General features: G+C 43.6%; 1 protein-coding gene across 5 annotated transcripts; it reads right to left on the reverse strand.

Annotated features, from left to right (window-relative positions):
- Positions 1-711: 711 nt before the first annotated feature.
- MOSPD1 (motile sperm domain containing 1) lies at positions 712-23,075 on the reverse strand. 5 transcript variants are annotated; one of them, XM_008701667.2, is made up of 7 exons: positions 17,076-17,295; positions 16,164-16,373; positions 11,101-11,358; positions 10,915-10,990; positions 8,920-9,137; positions 4,197-4,355; positions 712-2,169 (listed from the first exon to the last, which is right to left on the reverse strand). In XM_008701667.2, exons 3-7 carry the CDS (start codon positions 11,252-11,254, stop codon positions 2,138-2,140), a joined length of 639 nt encoding a protein of 212 aa, XP_008699889.1. In that variant the 5' UTR covers positions 11,255-11,358; positions 16,164-16,373; positions 17,076-17,295; the 3' UTR covers positions 712-2,137. The 5 variants fall into 5 exon arrangements, with proteins under 5 accessions (XP_008699889.1, XP_008699884.1, XP_040483455.1 ...); XM_008701662.2 differs by lacking the exon at positions 712-2,169 and having other exon boundaries at positions 3,980-4,355; XM_040627521.1 differs by lacking the exons at positions 712-2,169; positions 16,164-16,373; positions 17,076-17,295 and adding an exon at positions 22,947-23,075 and having other exon boundaries at positions 3,980-4,355.
- Between the last annotated feature and the right edge of the window lie 131 nt (positions 23,076-23,206).

Genomic DNA, 23,206 nt, shown 5'->3' on the forward strand with positions numbered 1-23,206 from the left:
CGATCTCAGGACCTGGAGATCATGACCTGCACCGAAGACAGACGCTTCACTGACTGAGCCACCCAGGCGTCCCAAAAATACGTAATTACATAAAGAAACAATGGAAGCATATTTAAACCAACAACGGTGGTCACTGGAAAGGGCCTGAGTAGACGGGGAAGGCAAGCAGTAATTGTTTTTTTTTTTTTTTTACTGTATACCTTTTTCTTTTTTTAAAAAAGTCATCTCTACCCCCAATGTGGGGCTCAAACTCACAACCCAGAGATCAAGAGTCGCACGTTCCACCGACTGAGCCAGCCGGGCGCCCCTGAATAGCTTTTTATAGTTGATCTTTGAAGCACGTGACTATTACCTATTCAGAAATTTAAACAAATGAATTCCCCTGGTACATAAGGAAACCTAAGACATTTTAGCTCATATATTTCCCTTCTTATTTTTCCTGTTGAACTCACAGGACTAGGAGACACCTCTAGGACACAGGAGACTAAAACGGAGTTCCTCAGAGGTAACCAGAATAAAATGTGTACGTCAGTGTGAAACTGAGGCCTCCATTTTCATTTATTTTTTAAAAGTAATTTCTGTCCTCTACAATGTGTTATCTGACACACCCACACCCACACACACTCGCACGCACGTGCACTCACGCATACGCACGCACACACTTGCGTGCACACACAGCGGACCTGAAACGGACAGAGAAACAGGGATCGCTGCCGAACATAATTTTTTTTTACAAAGTTTAAAATAGATTACATTTCTGTGCTGTTCAGTCATTACACAATGTACAGACATGATCCATTTAATGATTTATCTTCCCCAAATTGTTAAACAATGAGGATTTTCTATGAAAGAGGATACGTAAACGCTTTCGCTTTAGAAGCAAAGTACGATTTCCTGCAAAATCCAACCTCAGGCATACATGTTGTGTTTATGTATACTCCTTGAGAAGACTACAGTAGCAGTGCATAAGTTCGTTCTATAGAAAGATCTGGAAGACGATTTTCAAGAGACTCAATGCATTGTGCTGTCAGATAAAAATCCTAAGTCAAAAGATCAGTTATTATGACAATTAACAGCTGAAACTGCATATATATGTTAAAGATCAGAAGAGGCTATAAAGAAATGTAAATAGTTGTGCTTTGGGGGCTTTTTTTGGTAAAGTTGTTTTAATAAATAGAAACTTACAAAATGTCTCAGTGACTGATATAAAATAGACACATATCAAGGATTTTCTATACTTGGCTTAGAGTTGAAAGGTGAAAAACATCTCCACATACAATACCCGGCCTCTGGTAATCCCAGTCTGGGCTAGTTGCTGACAGTCAGGCAAAGGGTTAGGAAGAAATGATAAAGTGATTTTTCTCCTCCTATTAACATAAAGCATGATCCTGAGGTAAAGCCAGGGTGAACCAAATCACTGAACAAACGCCTCCCTTCCTTTCAAAGTCTTAGACCAAACAGAGGAGTCGTGCTGCTTCTGTGAGGGTTAAAGAAAACCCCAGACGCTTGGCGTCTGGACCACAACCTACTCTGTAGTTCACCAGAGGCATCAAATATGTCTGGTCCTCCGGGAGATCCTAGCATGATCCTCCACACTTTACACTTTTTTCGTTCTTTTTTTCTCACCCTCCACACATTAACGGCAAAACTTACTTGAGAAACACCATGGCAAGTGTTTATAATGACAAGAGGACAAGGTATAATTTACATAGTAACATTGATGTTTGTAGTTAGGAAATAAATGTCTTTTTATGTTCTGGCTGGTCAGTTTGCTCTTTCAGGCGTTTCACTTGGAAGAACATATGACCTTAAGAATCAAAGTGAATTAGAAAAAAAGATGAGAAAATAGCAGATGTTTTAATTAAAGTCTCTTGTGCAATAGCTTTAGGTATAAAAAGAATTTCTTCAAATAATTTCCTAGGTGTCACTCAGAAGCATCCTTGCTGTCTGTAACAGAGTGTGCTGGAGTCCTTCCAATAAAATTACAGAGTAATTTAAAATATATATTATACTTTTGCAATTATGGTAAATCACTCAATAGTTTGTAGCATGTTAATGGAGTGAAAGAGAGAGAAAAGGCAGTCCACATTCATATTTGCAAGATAAATTTACTTCAGAAGTCAACTGAATTCCTTGCTCATGTTCTAAGTATAGCCATTGTGATAAGACCTGAAAGAAAAAAAAATTGCAGAACAGTTAAAGCCACGCACTTTACAAAATCTTCCGTTCAATAAGCAATTGTTTAGATCTCGATGGACAAATAAAATACAGCACACAGACAGGCACTCTAGCAAGAATTCAAAGTCAGTTTGAATTTAGTTGATATTATACAGAAGAAATCCAATTTACAGCAATGGGCAGTCACGGGATAGATTTAATTAAATCACTAATGTCTGGCCGTAGCTAATTTTTTAACCATCAAATATACCTCCCGCTTGATCCGGTCACATCAGCTATAAGACGCGACATTTTAAAGTGTCAGTAAAGCCAGCCAACTTCATCAAGAAAAACATGTCGAACCTATTTGTATCCCAGGGCTCTAGGACCACAAAGAGACACAGGATTCCTTCTGGGCTTGTCTCTTTCGAAGAGACTCCATACATAAAACTGTAAAAATTTAATCATGTAAGAATATGCTCAGTCCTAAATAAGTGGTAAAAAAAAAAAAAGTGAGTGATAAAGTACTGAGGAGAACAATCACGTAAGACCAGGGCAGTCAGAAAAGCTGCCCCAAAAGGTAAAGCTGAAATAAGCCTAAACGACGGACAGGAATGATGAAGAACGAGATCAGCAGGCATTTCAGGCGCAGGGACGGCAAAGCGAGACAAGGAGCTTGACCGGACTCCCCATGAGCTTTTTGGGGTCCCTAACGAACCTCCCAGGCTGTGATCAAGGATTTACAGAGGGAATCGGCGAGATGAGATCGGCTCAAAGAGGTCTCGGGGTGGAGAGCCTCAGATGCCCAACTACGGAGTCATACTTCCTTCGGGCCTACGGGGCATCCCTGACGGCTCCCGAGAAGGGGGTGGCAGGGGAGAAACCAAACCAGAATGGAAATTCATCTGCCAGCAATGCAATGGAGCATTTGGCGGGGGGGGGGGTTAAAATAACGGATTGGGGGGGTGGGAATAGGAAGAGAAGGGGCACAGATGGAAGGTAGCAAGTCAAACTGAGAAGACAATTTTGAAATTTAAGGGGAGCATAGGGGCGCCTGGGTGGCTCAGTGGTTTAAGCGTCTGCCTTTGGCTCAGGTCATGATCCCAGGGGCCTGGACTAAGCCCCGTGGGGCTCCCTGCTCGGTGGGGAGTCTGCTTCTCCCTCTCCCTCTGCCTCTCCCCCCTGCTCGTGCACGTTCTCTCCATCCAATAAATAAGTAAAATCTTTAAAAATAGTAAAAATTTAAAAAGAGAGCATACCAAGGAGTACTGAGAGAATACTGAAAAGAGTTGGCCTCTCAGAAGAGGTGACAGGAGACTACAAAGACAGTCAGTCGTGACTGGAACCCTAATCCCTGACACATGGCAGGGACTGAGTCACTGTTTGTTCACTTTAACTAATTACAAGATTTCAAGCGAGGATAACTGAAAGAAAATCTGGGGACTGGTTTAAGAGAAAGGTTCACAGTGTTAAACAAGGCTGCACTGTCCACCTTTATCACTGTATGCACTTTGTCTCGGTGTTTCCCCAGGATCAATTCCTAGAAGCAGAAAATGCTGGATCGTGCAATACACGCATTTTATACACGCTTTATACCATCGCAATTCAGCAAAATGAAAACAACTGGCTACGGTATTAGGTGCTAGATCCATAAGCCACAAAGAACTCATCGTAGGGGCGCCTGGCTGGCTTAGTCAGTAGAGCATGTGACTTTTGATCTTGGGGTCGTGAGTTCGAGCCCCACGGGTGTAGACAGGACTTAAATAAATACATTTAAAAAGAAAAAAAAAGAGAGAACGAAACGTAAGGCAAAAATCAAATCTTAAAATGCACTTTACCTCAACACGTGCTTTTGAAGCAATCTTACCTGTTTCTCTAAACAAACAAACATAACAAGCAAACAACAAAAAACAAAAACACAAAAACCCCTAAACCAGCCCCAGTACCGCCATTACCCGTACCCACGTGATAGCACCACGACCACCTCCAGGCCTACACGCGGCCCACACATGTCCCGCACGCAGCTTCGGCACACTTACCTAAGATATAAGCAGCCACTAATTTCTGATTCACACTTAAGTGGAGGTAGAGAGGCACGAGCGATTCCACATCCCCCAGCGTAGGAAGCATCAGAGCTGCAACGCACACCACTCCCAGGAGGACGACTAGTAAGCTAGGTCCTGAGACAGCTCTGTTCTCTGTAAGAAGACAAAAACTCCTGAGCCTGCTTCTACAAATGCCCCAAGACCAAAGTTCATTCGCATGTACTGTCTACCACTCACCAGGATGCGGGTTTTGTCTTACTCCTCTGACTCTTTGCCCATCATTTCCATGCCATAGGGACGTATCTGCTGGACTTATCTGGAAGCCCATAACTTCTCTGAGTCATTACAGAATGGAATGTTGAAACGGCATTGTGAGGTAGCAAGTTCCTACCGAGAGGTCACCACCCCTCCCCTCCCCCCACCTCACCCCAATGAGTAGGAAGAATTCAAGCAAGCAGCATGTGTATATGTTTATAAAATATACAAGCAGAATTTGTAAAGAACGGGCTAGAAATAGAAATTGAAGTTCTGATAGTTTCTTCCTGGACCCCAATGGGTGGCTTCTGTCTTCCGCCATTTTGGAGCCTGCTGCCTTCTGAGAGCATCTGAGGCAGACAGGTTTGGTCCTAATAACCGTAGCATCCTGCTACTATTTTTGAAAATAGTTAAAAGCAGCAGAAAAGCACTACTTGAGGGTTTTAAAGCTACCTTTCGGGGCACCAGGGTGGCTCAGCTCAGTCATTAAGTGTCTGCCTTCAGCTCAGGTCATGATCCCAGGGTCCTAGGTTCGAGCCGGTGACAGGCTCCCTGCTCAGCAGGGAGCCTGTTTTTCCCTCTCCCTCCTGCTCGTGCTCTTTCTCTCTCGCTCTCTCAAAACACATAAAATCTTAAAAAAAAAAAAAGCTACCTGTGAAAACTCTTGTCCCCTGCTCTCTTCCACTTACAGCAAAGAAGGAAGCAGAAACAATATCTGGCAAGTACTATGCTAAATGAAATAAACCAGTCACAGCAGGCCAAAGACTGCATGATTGCACTTAACATGAGGTATCTAAAAAACAGTCAAACTCAGAACCAGAGAGAAGAACAGTGATTACCAGAGACCGGGGGGTATGCTGAAATTGGGAGTTACTAATCACGGGCATAAAGTCTCAATTAAGCAAGGCCAGTATGTTCTAGAGCCCTGCTGTACAACGCCGTGCCTACAGTTAACAATACTGTATTGTACACGTGAACATTTGTGAGTGGGGTAGATCCTGTGTTAAGCGTTCTTACTACAATAAAAGAAAATTTTAAAAACATTATCAAGCCTGCTATCCCACAGCGCTCGCTGTATGTGTGCCATATTCATACCCGAGTTTTTAAGAAACCCGGTAACAGCATATTCTGTCAGACAGCTTTTCCCACTACCCTTCTTTCATTAAAAGGAATAGCCAACAGCAACACAATCTTGTGTTTTATTAATGAAATAACACTGTTCATTTTATTATTAAATGCAGCTTTTCTAAATTATTAATACCTTAGCTGTTGTGCGAAGTTTAATTGAGCCTTGCCAAAGCCAGAGAGGTGAAAACAAATTCAAATTTTATAGTGATTATTGCTTGAGACAAAACAACAGCATAAACACCTAAAAACAAGTCTTATTTTGGTGAGTAAATGAAGTATCTTTGCATTTACATTTGCTGCAGACGTAAGCGTTAAGGCAAACATTTACTTGTGACAATAAAGAGAATTTCAAGGAATTTTCAGTATTTAGAGAAATTCCAAAGACATTTGCATCGATGCTTGAAATTTTTCAAAGAGGAAATGGCTTTTCTTCTGATACTCCAAGACTGTTGTAAAAATTTTATACAGCTATAGAAACAAAGGTTCCTTATCGGTCTCACTGTCCTAGAGAGAACCCTGTTAAACAGCTTGGTACAGAACCTTTCAGATTTTACAAACAGTCACATAAACATGTAAAAAAAATTTTTTTAACATAAATGAGACCATAATATGCATACTGTTCCATAACTGTTTTTTCCTCTCAGAAATATATATGAGCCTCTTTCCGTGTCAATGTATAATCATCTATCATTCTATCAGATCCTCGTAAAAAAAAAAATGCCTGCCTGGCATCGCACCTTATGATTATTCATAATTTAATCCAATCCCCAACTGATGGGCTTTTAGGTCATTTTCAATCTTTTATTATTATAAACAATAATAGAGTGTAATTTTCTTAAGCCAGAGGGCACGGACTCAAAACATTGCCTAGACATAGCAGTTCATTAGTAATGTAATTAAGACAAACCCAGTAAGATTCAGCTGCATCTTTTCAAAACAACTTTTTAATAACCTGGGCTTTGGTATTTTGTTAAAGTATGCTCTGTGGGTTTCTCTTAAATTTCTGTTAAATTAAAATATATATATATATATATAAATGTACTTAGACACATAGACAAGGTCTGGAAAATAACACAGAACACTTATATAAGCAGATCTGTTAAGTGTGTGGGATTGTAGGTGCTGTTTTCCTTTTTGAATGTTACTGCTATGGCTTTTATAGTACAATCAACTCGAGCAGAAATTTCTCATTTTCCTGCCTTTAGATACATTTATAAAAATACATTTATAAAATCTGAATCTTTCACGATCTAGCCTCTGACCGTTTTCTGCCAAGTTCACAGAACCTCACAACACTATCTAATAATCACTTCTCTAAAGGGGTGCAAAAATAATGACATTTCAAACATCCCCCCAAACAATCTCGATTCGTTTCAACATTTTAGTTCAGAGACGCTTAATGAAAAACCACAGAATTTTACATACTGGAAACCACACATAATTTACTATTCATTTAACAAACAGAAGCGACAAATACCACTTTGTCCGCATAGACTAAATCAGGCACTGTTAGTACTCTATTAAAGAAGACAACTTTCCTCAGTTTCCCGCCACGTGATTAGAAACATGGGGGTAACTCCCGGCACACTGGACATGTGGGCCAGGACTTCATATGGGGCTCTACTGCGGTATTGCTCCTGCTCTGAGGAGTGGCCAGAGCCATGGAAACCTTGTAAGACAAAGCAAAGCAATCCAACGGACCCTACTGGACGAGAAGTCCAGCCCTCCTGGTGAAACCCACGCACACACTAGTCCGCGCTGGGCACGCCGCCTATGGCCGAGGATGTGAGACTTAAGGAGACAAGTAAGGTGCCTGCCTTCATTGGGCTTCCTGACAGGGATGGCTTAGAGAGGGTTTCTCCCCAAAACAGAAATCACCTCATTCATTTACCTACTTCGACTTTACAGTTAGAAGAATTCTCTAATAGACTTCAGATGCCAAAGGTTCACTGTCCAAGGAAAATAAGAATACAATGCTCAATTAATATACACTGTAATTATTTAGCCTTTTAGGATGATTTTCACCTGAATTCTAGTAAGTTTTAAAATAAAGGGAAAAAATATATAAAACTAAACTTTCAATCCTTATTATTGGGGGGGGGGCTATTACACTGGTCTCTTACATACAGAAATGAGCCGATGGCCATTTTCCTTTAAATTACGAATTTAACATCAAAAACCAAATACTCATTACATGACTTTTCTTATTCTAGAGGAGGCATCTTAAAGGGGGAATCTTGCATTTCCATAAACACGTAGAAGCCAACTTCACAATACTGACTGGAGATCAAAGTGACATTTACCAGAGACTCTCTTTCAGCTTCAAAAGATGTAAATCTGGTCCTACTGGTCAATAACAGTTGCTGAGAAGAAGCAATCTACTGGCTACTAGCTAGTCCCTAGTCTTGGTATCACCAGAAAATCTGGGCACTCCATACATGGACGGAGAAGACTCTTGCCCACAGTAAATCAAAGAGGCATGACTCCCTGTGTTACCCAAATAAACACTGTAAGATGAACAAACTGATAGGGATCTGTGAATTACTGTAATGACAAGTAGATTTGTTTTTAATTCCTCATAGTGTTGCAATTTCAAGGACAGCTGCTATCACATTCATATATCACTATCAAAAAGTTTCCATGTTTTTCTATGGAAAATTTTATCTTCCTCCTCTTATAATGGGGTTGGAAGGAGATAATGAGACGTTAAGAGGGAGGAGGAATGACGTCCAAAGAGTTGAACACGAGGATAGTGTCAATGTTGAAAGAATATATCATAACACTTCTGAGTATCTAAGCTGGAAGGAAATGAGGAATGGAGAGGGATTCAATTAATAGCCCACAGGGGATATTATAATCTACTTAGTTTAATTAACTTCAACTTTAATGAGATTTTTTTTTTCAAAATAATATGAACAGTGCACCAAGCTTGGCCTATTGCCAAACACAATCTCTCTCCTTCTTCGAACTAATTAAATGAGAAAGGATACGGGAAAGTCACAGAAACAAAAGTATATAATTGCCAAATTGTGCTAGCCTTCAAAAGTACAGGGGGCTGCATTCTCGGGTCGACACACTTCACAGGCAAGAGCAACACTCGCCCTCTCCTTACAGCCTCGGCGGCCGAGAGCTTCTCTGCCCATTTCAAGTCCAACTCTAGGCCTCTTGCTCGATTTTAGGTACCTGATCTCTAGTTCGGTTCCGTTTTGAAGTAGTTAATTAGGTGGAAAGTGGCAGATCATTTTTCTAGTAATGATTCTTAGCTCCCTGATGATTTTCCAGTTAGAAATGCGTTAAGAGCGCCAACGGGCTTTAAAAGCAACCCCAAAACTACCTGGTTGAAAGGACTGCTCAAAAAATAAACTTTCGGTTAAATGTTCCTTTATCCTTTTTTCCTCTTCTTCCTTCTGTTGTTCTTTTGCAGATGGGAGAAGAATAGCCACAACCTCTTTCCTTCCTAAAGCCTTCCTCTGGCTTTGCTCGGAAACTTGGAGGCGGAACTTGTCTTTTACGCCATAGTGACAGGATTGAACATCTCTATGACGGATCACACTGAAAACATTAAAAAATAAATGCCGTTTAGGTTTCTGGGGGCCCGTCAAACAGAATTCAGCCTGAGATTTCATACAGGAGAGTATTAACTAACTGTAACCAAATGCTCAAATATAAAGTTACTAATGATGCTTAAAAAAAAAGTCACAGCATAACCCAGAAGGAAATGGGTGATTCTAAAATATTTGATGAAAACACATACTCTACAAATAGAATAAAAATCTAAAGTAAAAGAATTATAGGTAAAAAAAATTCCTTTGAGCAGGACTTTTTTTCCCCCCTTGAGATCTGCAGGCAGCAACAGTTACCAAAGTCTCGTGGATTTCTACTGCCGCTTATTGTTGTGCGAGTAAGAAACCTCACCTAGCCTCAAAACTGAAAGTCCGTGCTCGCAGGTAAAAACAAGCAACTGAGTAAGTAAGTAACCAGTATGACCAATGCAACAGAAGGCTAACAATATACTTCTGTCTTCCTCTGAAAAGAGTATAAAGAACTCGCAATTTTACGAGAGCGATCTACAATTCCATTTATCTTACTTCGTTCTTAATAGAGAACACAAACCAATTAGGTCAAAGATAACACATTTATTTGGCAAGAGACTGCATTTCTTTGGAATCGTCCTTGCTTATTACGTATTGAATGAAAATCAAACGAAACCTGTGAAAACACGTCCTCCAAAGATGCATCATTTTATGGCTACGGGAGGATGAAAATGTATTCAGGAGAAAACACTTCTGTGTCTCATTGTCATAGGTTTAAACAATTACAGTTTACTTGGTAGCTTAAATTAAGAGCTGGTCAATGAATCCATCTGGTCACCACTAGCTCTAAAGTGAAAATTAAATATGAACAGCTTGAACAAACAATCGTTTATCTGACACTTAATTTCTGACGAAATTATCTGGAAGAGCTCAGATAACACACTTGCTTCCTGTTTGTAGAGATTAGCTTCCAGGCTTATTAGCCGAATCATTTCAGATGAACTTACATTACCACTGTTCTGTGAATGTAGTATTATTAGTTTCCCAAATATCACTATACTAGGATGTTCCAAAGAAAGCTAAATTCTGTTATAGCTAGAGAAATTTAAAGGAATGAGTTAGAACTTGACCTTCATAAGCGATCCCACTATAACTACGAACACGGCAATTGAGGAGATGTTCACGGAAAATTAACACACAAGTCAGCTCCAGCATCGTGAAATATTACTAAGGATTTGGTCAACCTGTTGAGAATCTTAGGGGCTTCTTAAAAATTGTGACAGACTGGGGCGCCTGGGTGGCTCTGTCGGCTAAGTGTTTGCCTTCAGCTCCGGTCCTGATCCCATCGTCCTGGGATCGAGTCCCCAGTCGGGCTCCTTGCTCAGCGGGGAGTCTGCTTCTCCCTCCGCCTGCTCTGCCCACCGCTCCCCCTGCTTGTGCTCTGACAAATACATAAATAAAATCTTTAAAAAAAATTGTGAGGGACTGGGGCGCCTGGGTGGCTCAGTCGGTTAAGCGTCTGCCTTCTGCTCAGGTCAGGATCTCTCTCCGGGTCAGCTTCTCCCTCCCCCCGCCCCTGGCTCATGAGCAGTCTCTCTCTCAAATCAACAAATAACCTTTAAAACACAATAAATGAAATTTTAAGAAGAATTGTGAGAGACTAAAACTTCCAACAAAAATTCAAGATGTAATAAATGCCGAAAGTGGGAACGGCTTCAAGACGAGATCCTTTTCAAGTTAAACACATAAATATTGACACACTTAAAACATGTTACCAGGAAGGGATTTTGACTTACATGTCCACACAACACTGAGGCTTTACTGCACCTGCAGCATCAGCGACAACATACTTATTCGGAGTAGTACACAAAACTGAAAGAAAAAGTCACAATGGCCATTAGTGTTTTTTAAAAATTAGTTTCTACACGTAAACAATTAGTAGGGACTAGTTACAATCCATAAAAGAGACCTGGGAGACTCACCTTTGAACTTTAAGGCAAACTCATAGGGGTTATACAGAGTCAACACTTGCTTATGTGTTGACTGGTCATCTGCATAAAATATTAGCTCCGTGGGAAACACAAAAACAGGAAGATTTCCTTCCACTAACTCTGGCTGTCTTTTTTGTTGATGCATTGGCACTGAATCCCCCTTGCTGCAGCTTCTGTTTTTACAGTCTCAAATCTATTTTGGACTTTTCTTAAGTCAGTTAGTTAAAAACTCCAAAGCATTTTGGCAATCTAGAAAGAGAAGAAGAGAGAAGGAAATCGAATGACACCTGTTTTCATTTGCTGTCCCTCCAACAAAAAGCATGTTCAGCTTGCATTAAAATAGCTCCCCAAACCATTTAAAGAGGCCTCTGGACTTTTCCTCGTGGCTTACTTATACAGCTTGTTCCAAACTATGCCAAGAAATTTACACATGCTCCTTTCACACTCAAGATTTCAACCTATGATAAATTACATAAATACTAGAATAAAGAAGTCTTTCTACCTCGGATTAATCACCCTGTTTCAAAGAGGTGAGATCAAAGGGCCATCACTCTTTTTAAAACCTCGGATTTCTTAAAAAGTAGAATAAATTAAGTATTGTCACATTTGATCTTATGTGAGCTACTCAGAATTCTCAAAGGCTAAAAAATAAAAAAAATAAAAAAAACAAAGTAAGTTTCCATGAGTTACGGGAGAAAAACATGAGACTTACTTTTACACTCATTTCCACAATGCCTTAGTTACTGCCTTCTGGGAGCACGGGTGGGAGAGTTTTGTCCTTTTTTCTACCAAAAACCCAAGACAAGCAAAAATGTCTTGAAAGGAAGCCGAATATCTAAACTTGTTAAGGAGTCCTTGGGAGTTTTCGATGAAAATTCCAAGTCAGTCCGTAGGCAAGTGGCTCTGTGCCTGCCCCTCCTACATCGAGCACACAGGCTCCAGGAGAACTATTTTCTTCCAGCTTAGAGACCTTTTGGATTCCTTGTGGAGTTCTTGACTATGTTGTGAATAGCTGGAGCTAGCAGAAGTCTGACAGGTGTGATGTTGCTGTGTTTATTTCCTAATCTAATTTTAATCAACAACATTCTTATTTAGCGAGCATCCTACGAATGTGGCTTCTGAAAATGCAAAGCTAAAACAACACGATCCGAGAAAATGTCTGATTTCCACTTTGTAGATGACACCTTTAAAATAGGCCATGCACCATTTTCTACTTTGTGTTCAAGCTCCCACACCTTCAAAGAGCAACATAACACAAGATTGAGCTGTTTGCTTTTACCAGCTATCAGGGGCTGCTGTGCGACTCTGCTTGAGGCCCTCCCAGCTTTTATCAAGTAAGATACCGTATAATCACATATGCAAATTTTTATTTTCTTTCAGCTGAACACCTGTTATAAGCCAGGAACTATGTCAAGAGCTGTGCGGAGATACAAAGACGAATAATCCACAGGTCCTGCCCTCAAAAGACTCAAACTGAGGGGCGCCTGGGGGGCACAGTCGGTTGAGGGACCGACTCTTGGTTTCGGCTCAGGTCACGATCTCAGGGTCGTAAGATCGAGCCCCGCATCGGGCTCCCTGCTCAGCGGGGAGCCTGCTTCTCCCTCCCCAACCCTGCTCATGCTCACTCACATGCTTTCTCTCAAATAATTAAAATCTTTTTTTCCTAAGATTTTATTTATTTATTTGACAGAGAGAGAGAGACAGTGAGAGAGGGAACACGAGCAGGGGGAGTGGGAGAGGGAGAAGCAGGCTTCCCACTGAGCAGGGAGGCCGATGTGGGGCTCGATCCCAGGACCCTGGGATCACGATCCGAGCCGAAGGCGGACGCTTAACGACTGAGCCACCCAGGCGCCCCTCAAATAATTAAAATCTTAAAAAGAAAAAAGAAAAAAAAAAGGCATATACTTCTGGGGGAGGGGCACAGGTAGGAAGGGCATTCTGACCGAGGGAACAGCATATGCCAAGGCACACAGATGTGAAGGTGAGGCACAACGCTGGCAAGATTATCACCCACGAGCTGTCCCAGATCATCACGTTACTTCCTATCCATGTATTTTACAGGACCCGTGCATGCAGCTCATGACAGTGTTGGGCTGGGGTTTGGGTTTTTTTGACTGAGCTAAAAAGGGCCTACTGACATTTTTATTAGTAATAACATGTAATATGTGTATTGTTCATAACAGATTGCAAACTTTTTATTAATTACATATACTGAATTAATTAAGACATGCAATGCTTTTAGCACTTACTGTAGGCCAGGCAATGTTCTAAGTGTTTGCTGTTGTTATTAAATTAGGAAGAGACAGAGACAAATAAAGTCAGCAGGCCTCCCGCCTGCAGTCCAGCATTTCCACTCTAGCTAACGAACTCTCCACTGTAATACAATAAGACTAAGATTATTCTGAAGAGCATCTGATGGAATCATTCTAATTTTGAGTTTTTATTTGCCACATATTTCTTTCTTTCGCTAAGGGCCATACACATTTCTATCTGGATAATGTGCTCTCAGAAGTCTGGTATATTTTTCTCAACAGAAAGTAATTAGCTCTATTACTTTCTTAGTAAGCTTGGCTATCAGAAACACAACATCCGAGTTTGCCATCACTAAATAGTATTCAACATCTCATTCTAAAACATTGTTAGGATGGGAATTTAGGGGCGCCTGGGTGGCTCAGTCAGGGAAGCGTCTGCCTTTGGCTCAGGTGATGATCTTGGGGTCCTGGGATCGAGGCCCGCATGGGGCTCCCTGCTCAGCTTCTCCCTCTCCCTCTAATCCTCCTTCCTGTTTGTGCTCTCTCTGTCTCAGATAAATAAATAAACGCTTTAAAAAAGAAAAAAAGGATGAGAATTTAGCTTAGGATAAAAGGTGGCATGGCATCTCTGATTTCTGGAAAACAATTTAGTCAATAAATGGTAAAACCGGGCATCCACCTAGGGAAAAAAAAAAAAAACTAAATTTATCCCCTATTCCTTACAAAAGTCCAAAACTTTATTAGGGTAAATTCCAAATGGATCAAAGTTTTAAATGTAGAAAAAGAAAACTGTAAAACACTAAGAAACCATGGGAAATCTTTTTCTTTTCTATCTGAGGCTTTCTAACCATCAGAAACCAAAAAATTTTCATAAATTTGACTATCTAAAAACTCTTAAAACACTGCAAGGCCCCCAAAAAAGAAAACCATCTAGGCAAAGCCAAAGAACTTTTTCAGTCACAGGCCAGGTCTACTTTCCCTACTAGATGTCGAGGAAATACAAATAATATGAAAAAGCACTCATCGTAAAAACGAGCAAATGCTACAATATTTTCTAGAAAAGGACAAACTGTTTTTAAACTTCCCAGAGGACGGAGAACTGCACTCGCAAGAGAAACACAAACGAAAGCTGCACTGAAATACGTGTTATTACTCGCCAGATTGGCGAGAGTCAACAAGTCTGAGAGCACGTGGTGGGAGGCACCAGGCACGTTCCTACCGTGGCCGACAGGGCTATAAATTGGCGCGCTGGCTCCACCTGCCACAAGTAAACACACACGTCCTCGGGTCCAGAGATTCTACCTCTAGGAATTCAGCCGGCATAAATATCCCTCTTGTGTGAAATCCCGTACGTGGAAGTGTTTTAATCCTCAGTCCGAAGGAGTAAATACAATGATTTATGGGAGGCACACAGAACAAAGCTTGGCACGCGACAAGGGTTAGCTGTTGTCAACAAAGAGTGGAAACAGCCCAAACTGTCCCTTCATAGAGGGGGTCATGAGATAAAAGAGGCCAGAGCCATTCGCTGGGAAGCCGTCAAGAAGAAAGAGGAAGCTCTGTGTCATGTAGGTATGGACGGACGGGCAGGTGCAGGGCTACGCGAGAAAGGCAAGGTACATCGCGGAGTCGAGCACACCACCACCTGCGTGGGAGAGAGAGGGTTGCCGGCTCCGGGTAACCTCCGGAAGGATGGCCAGGGCTGTCCCTGGAGAAACTAACTCAGCGGCTAGGGACAAGGGTGGAAGGGCAGTTTCCTCTGGATACCTTTTTGTATCTTTTGAATTCAGAACCTTATGAACACCTATTCAAGAGTTTTGGTTGTGTGTGTGTGTGTGTGTGTGTGTGTGTTTAAGTCGAATTAAACAACAACTCCTCCAGGGCCTAATTTGGAAAAGGTGCCAGTCTGGAAACTCAAGAAGGAATTTAGAAACAATGTGTGAAAAATCTCTGTTAATTGCATTTTCCAATTCATGATCTGTTAATAACATGGAAAGCCTAAAACGATGTGTTAAATGCCATGATTTCAATTCTTTAAAATCATTTTAGATGCAACAGAAACTCATTACAGTGAGAAAAACAAAGGTTTAAGAGGACTTGCAAACTGAGGGAAAGGTGCATCTTTTTGTTACCAAGGAGCATGACACGGTTTACACAGCTGACTGGGAAGTCAAAATTAACCACACAGAACAAGCACTGAACTCGCTTCCAGCCTTAAGGGGGAAGGTCGTTGGCACAAGTCAGAGTAGAAATTTCGCTAGCTTTCCATAATGGTTTCGTAGAGAATTCGTATTCTTTTCATTTTGAAGCTTTCTCTTTACGAGTTGAATACATACACATTTCCCCAGGAATTGTGAATAAATAGACTGTCTATCCCCCGGTCACCGTTAACGACGGGTTTCATCCATTTTGTGCAATTTATTCTTTCTTTTTGTATCCCTGTTCCCATGTCTCACTTATCTTGGCTAAGATATCAATCGCCTCCTGAACTCCGAATTAGCACCAGGTCACGGGAGCAATATTAGAGATTCTGCCCGCAAACATAATGAACCGGGACACCTGCCTCTAATGGATGGTTTTCCGGAGACCAACACTTTCTCTTTGCTCCTGTCCGTACTGCAAAATGACAAAAGTGCAAACATTCTGGGGAGAGATTATATACTAAGCCAGTAAAACCTTACTCCAAATCGGTTTATGAGGTTGCTTTCCAAAAGTCAAACACACACCAAGTCGAAGAATGTGAGCTCCCAGCCCTTCTCATTTTACTTCTGAGGAAAGCAGGCCCAGGATAGTTAAAGGACTTACCCAAGGTCATACAAGGTGCCGGTGGCAGATCTCTGGTCTCCAGACTCACACTTCCCTATACGGTACCATTTCCTCCGTGTCTCATTTCAAAAGTCCTGCCTGTGATGCTGTCACACTGTCACACATGCCCTCGTCTCTAGAAAGGTCCCTGCTTTTCCAGGAGAGTTCTCAAAGGATGATCCAAAATTCAAGTCTTGATACATGTGCTTCCTTTTCCGTTTTTATAAAGAAAAACAATGGAGAGACAGTTTCACTTACTAAGACGGGCGTGCTTTCTGTTCCTGATTATGAAAGACCTACGGCTGTCAGGAACCACCCGTGACAGCACTAGTAACCAAGGGTTATCTCCTATTCTACCTCTCCGGACACCAAAACGTCCCTTCCTTCAACGCCTCCTTCAGATCTCCCCTTCGCCGTCCTCCTCTACTTCTCTCATCTACACGATCTTGCTACTTTTATTACATTATCTTTTAACGTACTTACTGTAGTGACTGAATATTCTGGCATTTGTTCTGTGTGGATTCATTTGGACTCCCCAGACTTCAAGCATCATGCCATATTGTTTTTCTGTGGGGTTTTTGGTTTTTTCTCATCCTGCGCAGACCCAAGCTCGGTGTTAGGCACTTAGCACATACTGAGCTTATCGGCTTGCCTACAGGTGTTGACAAGTAACGGTTCCCTCCATCAAGGAGCGTGCCCCTTCCTCACGGCTGAACACACGTTGTCCATGGAAGACAGGTAAGGGGGCCCAATTAAAGGGACAGTCAATCTATGGGAGCTGCTTACCGTGGGTCGGAGTAAGTGGAGAACAGAGAAGCCGCACTCCCAGCTGCCGCTCCCCACCCCTCCCGTTTCCCCCTCATCATTAGCCCTGGCTCCTCAGTGCCCAGCTGGGCTCCAACGTAGCCCCACCTCACAGGGACACAGTGCCGCTGGGAGCTGGTGATGCGGGAGCCGCCTTGTCCTTTCCCTCTGGACCAAAGGCACAGACATGCAATCGTGAATGAAATTTCAGGGGGTGCCTGGGTGGCTCAGTCATTAAGCATCTGCCTTCGGCTCAGGGCATGATCCTGGGGTCCTGGGATCGAGCCCCGCATCAGGCTCCTCCGCTGGGAGCCTGCTTCTTCCTCTCCCGCTCCCCCTTCTTGTGTTCCCTCTCTCGCTGGCTGTCTCTGTCTCTGTCAAATAAATAAATAAAATCTTTTAAAAAAGAAAAGAAATTTCAAAGAAAATCTTATGTGTGTGCACCACCTTGTGACCAGTTTGCAAACTACTCTCTCTCTCTCACACGCACACACGCGCACCTACACACATGAAGTCCTCACACTTTCCACCATCAGTCCAGGGAGACCAGGACCCCAAAATGTGATCATTTTGTTTCCCTCACTTTAGATTGACCATAAGAAGGAAGAGATCAGACTCCGAGATAAATGGGAGTTTCAATACCTTTGCTCACCACAGATTCAAAATGGAGATTTAAAACAGAAACAAAGCACTTTGAAAGCATATTGTCATTTGCCCTCCCTCCTGCCTTTTTTTTTTTTTTTTTTTGGAAAGAGGCTGCAAGAAACTCAAATGAGATAAGTGGTCCTTGGGGATTCTGGTGCTGAAGGAGTTTCAAGCCTGAAACAGCTAAGGACATCTGAAGTCCAGATTCCCCGGAAACGGGTGACCCATCTGCTAGGTCACAGTGCACCAGCTCCTTACTGCCTCTCCCTACCTCTTGTGTTTACTCTGATTAGAGTTCCCAGCTCCACCTCCGGGCCAGCTCCCTTTTATCTGGGCACAAGGACTATCTCCTTCCTCCATACTCGGTGTGGTCTGCCAATGGCCAGTGAAATACTGAACAGTTAAGAGCAATAAGTTCTTCTGCTTTAGTCTATTATTCAACCTTCCCATTTCATCGGCTCTGCTCTCTTCCTCTTTAAATCTCCAGTATGGTCTATTAGGATTTTTTTAATGGCTGGTATAGTCCTAAAGTCAAGTCTTTCAGGGGCCGCCTGGGTGGCTCAGTCGGTAGAGCGTCTGCCTTCGGCTCAGGTCATGATCCCAGGGCCCTGGGACTGAGTCCCGCATCGGGCTCCCTGCTCAGCGGGGAGCCTGCTTCTCCCTCTTCTGCTCCCCCTGCTTGTTCTCTGTCAAATAAATAAATAAAATCTTTTAAAAAGTCAAGTCTTTCGCAAGCAAAGTTCTAATGTCCACTTTATAGGTTCAATCATTCGTTGTGCAGTATTAGGCCTTTTGGTTTCTACACGCTTCCTAGGTTTTTCATGTAAATTGATGTCTTACCAATGGGACTGACCTGCTATAAATAAAGTGATGACAGGCTATTATCTATTCAAGAAGGAAAAGTTGAGTAGTGTACATTTTAAGATTTAACAAAAATAAGGATGCCCTCCAGCAGCATCAGTTTTAAAAGCATTTTTCTTAAAACTAGTTATTTCCCATCTTTGTTTCATAATATCTCAATGTCTTCAGGTATTTCAAGATGAATGTGCGATTCTCAAAGCAAAACCCGTATGAACTCATTACATGAAATACATGTTGTGGACGCCTGGGTGGCTCAGTCGGTGAAGCATCTGCCTTCCGCTCAGGTCATGATCCCAGGGGCCTGCGCTCAAGCCCCACTTCGGGCTCCGTGCTCAGCGGGGAGCCTGCTTCCCCCTCTGCCTGCCGCTAACCCTTCTTGTGCTCTCTCACAAATGAATAAAATCTTAAATAAAATAAAATAAAAAATGAATACGTATGTCGCTACCTATGGCCCTCTCCAGAGTTTCAGAATCACAAATTCATTCACGGAACATCAACTGGGCACTTATTATGTGCTAGGCCCTGTGCTGAGGAATATGGAGAAAAGATGAAAACATTGTCTCAGCCCTTGAAAAACAGTCTAGCAGGAAAAACAGATATACATGGTAATTAGGATATGATGTGACAAGTGTTAAAATGCTGGCAGATAAAAAAGCTCTAGGAGCATAAAGAAAGTGCCAGGCTGCCTTAAATAGGAGTTTGCAGTAGGAGTGGAGAGGGGGGTGAATTCCAGGAAGAAGATGTGTAGAAGCATGAAAGGGACTCTTAAGATGAGCTCTGGCACTGCACATGGTTAAAAAATAGGCTGTATGGGGGAGTGGCGAGAGATGGTGAAAAACCCTGGAAGCCAAGTTCGGGGGTGGAGATTTGCTTCTGGGTGCCAGTGATTCTCAGAATGTGGTACCAGACCAGCAGCAGCAGCTTCACCTGGGAACTTGCTAGAAAAGCCAATTCTTGGGTCCCAGGCTAGACCTGCTGCCCCAGAAATCCTGGGGTTGGGGCCCAGTCATCTGTGTTTTCACAAACCCTCCAGATGATTCTAAGGCATACTGCACTTTGAGGACCACTGCGATGGGGAACCTCTGAAGGGTCTTAAGCGGAGAAGGGACTGGAAGTAGGAATCTCATTGCTGCTGACCAGTAAGTGCAACACCTGACTCCAGAGGAGTGACAGGGAACAACCAAGTCACCTTCGAATCAACGTGGCATGAAGAAGTGAGGGCCTAGATGAAGGCAGCAGGAAGGGAGAGGAAACCAATTTTAGAGCTGTTTTACAGGTGGCCCAGATTCAATCAGGTGACAGGATCTATCCATACAGAGGTGTGACTGCAAGGGTTTTCACATAAAAGCTGTAACCTTGTCGAAGGTAACAACCACTAGGTGTTTTAAGAAAGGAGTGTTCCACACGGTCCCTAGAAAGAGGGGGGAGATGGAGCACAACGTCTGTGTTTCCATAGTGTCAGAAGCAAAGGGAACCCCGGGCTCATCCACGAATCTTCTGGTCAGCTTGGCAGTTCGACTTCTCACGGAAGTTAGTCAACTGGCGCTCATATTAACATAAAAATCTTTTGTGAGTTTGGTTAGTGTGAATCAGTCCTTGAGACTGACAATTTCGGGATGTGCTGGCAAAATGAAAGCTCAAACGCTGCAGAGCGGAAAAAGGGCACTGGTCCTGGGGATCTAACCAGCGCACTGCCAAGGCGAGACCCTGCTAGAGCCTTCTTCTCATCCTAACTCATCACTGGTCACATAGCCCACTTTATTCAGGAAGAAGCTGGGATGAATGAAAGAATCACCCCAGGGGCGCCTGGGTGGCTCAGCCGTGAAGCATCTGCCTTCGGCTCAGGTGATGATCCCAGGGGTCCTGGGATCGAGCCCCGCATCGGGCTCCCTGTTCAGCGGGAAGCCTGCTTCTCCCTCTCACACTCCCCTTGCTTGTGTTCCCTCTCTCTCTGTCTCTGTCAAATAAATAAATAAAATCTTAAAAACAACAAAAAAAGAATCACTTTGTACCATGCCCTGAAGGTTAAGAAAGTCAGGTGTAACTGTTCTAATTTTGGAGGCAGGATTTAGCTGAGGCAATCTTCAATTTCCTGATCAAGAGGACAGAGGGGCCCAGGTCAACCCATATGGCTAATTTACCTAATGAGAATTCTGCAGAGCACAATCCCTATTCCTCTTTGGATTCTGGCTTGCCTGTTATGGACTGCATGTTCTCCCGGCTGACACCAACAACTGGACTTATTTAACCATCTCATTTTGTCCAAGAGTAGTTCCCAATCAAAAACTGCACTATTTTACGGAATTGGAGAGCTATAAGGGACCGTGGAGATTAAAACAAAACTTTTATATTATAGATGAGGAAACAGAAGGCCTCAAACAGTAAATCACTTCATCTATTTATTGTAGGGCAAGATTCTCTAGAATATTCCAAGGTGGCAAAACAAGATTCAGAGCAACACAGATCATCTGCCCATTTAAATTTTAGACAATATTTTAAATTCCTCTATCTTCCACCTTAAACATACTAAAAACAGAAAAAGAGTAGCAAATTACTCACTTTATTGGGCTACTGGAGGATGGGGAAGCTTTTCTTGTAGTTTCTTAATTGTTTTTCAGGAATTAGAGTAAGGGGCACCTGGGTGCCTCAGTCCTCTAAGCATTTGGCTTTTGATTTTGGCTCAGGTCATGATCTCAGGGTCATGAGATCGAGCCCCACCTTGGGCTCCATGCTGGGTGTGGAGCCTGCTTAAGATTCTCTCTTCCTCTCCCTCTCCCCACACCCTCTCAAAAAAAAAAAAAAGAAATTAGAATTAAATGTCAAAGCTTCAGGAGAAAACAATTAAAAATAAAAAATTGGGGAAGAAAATGTGCACGGAACAATTTAGGGGGAGAAACATGCATTATTTTATAAGCTATTTGTTCTGTTTTTGGTCCTCACCTACAAAGGGGTAACTATACTGAGTATTGTCCATTACATCTAATTATATATTACATGTAAAGGGAATCTGTCACCACCATCCCTTACAGACTTGAGAAACTCCAAATTTTCAACTATCCTGGTATTTGAGTAAACCTTGTATTTTGAAAGTTCTAGAAATGCTTCAAAAACTATTTTAATCTTGTATCCTGTTTGAATATGTAGACGTGAACAACTTGAAAGGCACATTTGGCCCCATTTCCTGTTTTCCAAACTTCCCACTGCTTTCTACCACATATACATGTAATCTAGAAGTTGGGTGTCCACTCCCTGGTTAATATCCTGTATACAGCATTTTATAGGCAGATTTCCAAGCACTTGAAGGAAACATGGACAAGATTTCCATCAGCAAGAATATATTAAATTCCAGGTGTGCCCTGGCTGAAACAGTAGACTTTCCCCCTTCTCTCTGGAATTCACATTAAGAACGCAGTGCATTCCGATAGAACAGGACTGCTTTTTAGGCACGATCCAAAGCATCCCATTTTCCATGTCTGCGTTCATCTCTTTATCTCCCTCAAAGGTCAAAAATCCGGGACCGCTTTCATTTAATATGTTGCCCTCTCGCTCCCCGAGGTGAGGTCTCTTGGATTCTACTGGGGCAGAAAAGCAACTTCAATCCCGAGAGGGCAGATGTCACTTAACTTTACCCAGAGGGGAAACCGCGGAACAAGGAATAAGGGCTGGAGGGCAGGAGAGGGAGTGTGAAACGGTCCGTCCTAGGACTGGAGCTCCACCTGACTGGGGCCCAGCCTTCCCAGCCTTCGTCCCCACACCGGCCGGCTCCATGTGAAACCGGTCATGTGAGCCTGTTTACAGCCGAGCAGCTGGTGCAACCATCAGGATCCGTGCAGAGGTCCAGGAAGGGGGACGGATGCAGGCCACGTACCCCCTCCACCCCCGGCCACTATTCCACGAAGGCGTTCGCTCTCCCTGTCTGCCTCGCCACACCACTTTCACCACCCTCCAGCCATCCCGGGACGCCTCGCTCCATCCCCGCCGATTTCCTTCCAGTTGCTCGCCGAGGGGGAACGGCTGGGCTGGGGGAAGGAGTGAGGGCGAGGACGGTGTCACCCCGAATGGAGAGTCAGCCTCCCTCCCCTATAGCCCTCCTCGCCACATCCGCCAAAGAGTTGTCCCTGGAGTCTCATCCCCGGGGCAACCGAACTCTGCCGGGCGGGCACCGGGACGATCCCGAACCTGCTGCCTCCGCCCGGGCACGGGAAAGGCACGCACGGGCCGGCCGGACCCTCCGGCCGGGCTCCGCGGGCGACGGGGCAGCTGACAGTCACAGATGGGGCAGAAAGCGCTCCATCTGCCCGCTCCCCACCTCCCACCCGCAGCCCGGCGCCGCCGAGCCCCGCCGTCAGTCACAGAGCCAAGCGCGGGGGCTGGGTACAGCTCAGTCCCTGCGCGGGGTCTCTCGGCAACGTAACTTCCACGTCTTCCCGAAGTCGGAGGAAGTGGGTGACGGGACGGTGGGGGGACTCTCACCTCGGCAACACCGGCTCCTCGGAAAGCAGCTGCGACTGCTCCTCCGGTCCTTTGTCAGCGTCTCTAGGCTGCACTGCCTGCTGGGATACGGGAGGACTCAAATGCCACCTCTCTCCGCCCTCGAGGATGAGCTGCGGTTGGGGGTGGGTGGGAAGAGGGAGAAGAGGTGGAGCCGGGGGCGGGGCCGGGGGCGGGGCCTCCTTCCTGCCACCTGGCCTCTCGGGTTTCTTGCTTCTCCGAGCTCCGAACTTCTTCCTGCC

This window comes from Ursus maritimus (genome assembly GCF_017311325.1).
Source record: "Ursus maritimus isolate PB19 chromosome X unlocalized genomic scaffold, ASM1731132v1 scaffold_X1, whole genome shotgun sequence".
In the NCBI taxonomy this organism is placed as follows: Eukaryota; Metazoa; Chordata; class Mammalia; order Carnivora; family Ursidae; genus Ursus; species Ursus maritimus.